The 805-nt window shown below is 43.1% G+C and overlaps 1 protein-coding gene across 1 annotated transcript in view; it reads left to right on the top strand.

The window, feature by feature from the left end:
* The window catches only part of LOC106875651 (telomerase reverse transcriptase), a gene marked incomplete in the record, with an annotated part of 37508 nt that overhangs the window by 1302 nt on the left and 35401 nt on the right, over positions 1–805 (top strand). The window contains 1 exon segment of the mRNA XM_052977195.1: positions 500–556. Within this exon segment, the coding sequence (XP_052833155.1) occupies positions 500–556 (57 nt within the window).

Raw genomic sequence — 805 nt, 5'->3', positions numbered from 1 at the left:
TCGATTCCCAGACCGGGCGTTGTGAGTGTTTATTGAGCGAAAACACCTAAAGCGGCTCTGGCAGGGGATGGTGGCGAACCCTGCTGTACTCTTCCACCACAACTTTCTCTCGCTCTTACTTCCTGTTTCTGTTGTGGCTGTAATTCAAAGGGTCAACCTTGTCACACTGTCACGCTGAATATCCCCTGAGAACTACGTTAAGGGTACACGTGTCTGTGGAGTGCTCAGCCACTTGCACGTTAATTTCACGAGCAGGCTGTTCCGTTGATCGGATCAACTGGAACCCTCGACGTCGTAAGTGACGGAGTGCCAACAACAACAACATTCTGAGTTCAAATTCTGTCAAGATTGACTTAGCCTTTCGTCTTTATGGGTTTGATAAGATAAGTGCCAGTTTAGCACTGGGGTCAATGTAATCACCTAGCCCCTTCCCCCCAAATTTTAGGCCTTGTGCCTATAGTAGATATGGTTGTTGTTATTGTTATTTTGCTTATTTCAGAAATTCAGAAACCAGACTAGCTGCCTACAAAATGTTCTCACACTCGGATTCAGAGAGGTATGTATATATGTCAATAATTTTATTGTTGTTAACTTTTATATAAATGATACACTATGAAAAAAAACCCTAAAAAAATGCAGAAAATTTTCGAAAATTTTCGTAGGAGTGCCTGTGTGGTAAGTAGCTTGCTTACCAACCACATGGTTCCGGGTTCAGTCCCACTGCGTGTCTATGAGTGGATTTGGTAGACGGAAACCGAAAGAAGCCCGTCGTATATATATGTGTGTGTGTATATGTTTGTGTGTC

The sequence above is a fragment of the Octopus bimaculoides genome, chromosome 27, assembly GCF_001194135.2.
Source record: "Octopus bimaculoides isolate UCB-OBI-ISO-001 chromosome 27, ASM119413v2, whole genome shotgun sequence".
Lineage (NCBI taxonomy): Eukaryota > Metazoa > Mollusca > Cephalopoda > Octopoda > Octopodidae > Octopus > Octopus bimaculoides.
This window is presented reverse-complemented; position numbering and strand designations above follow the sequence as displayed.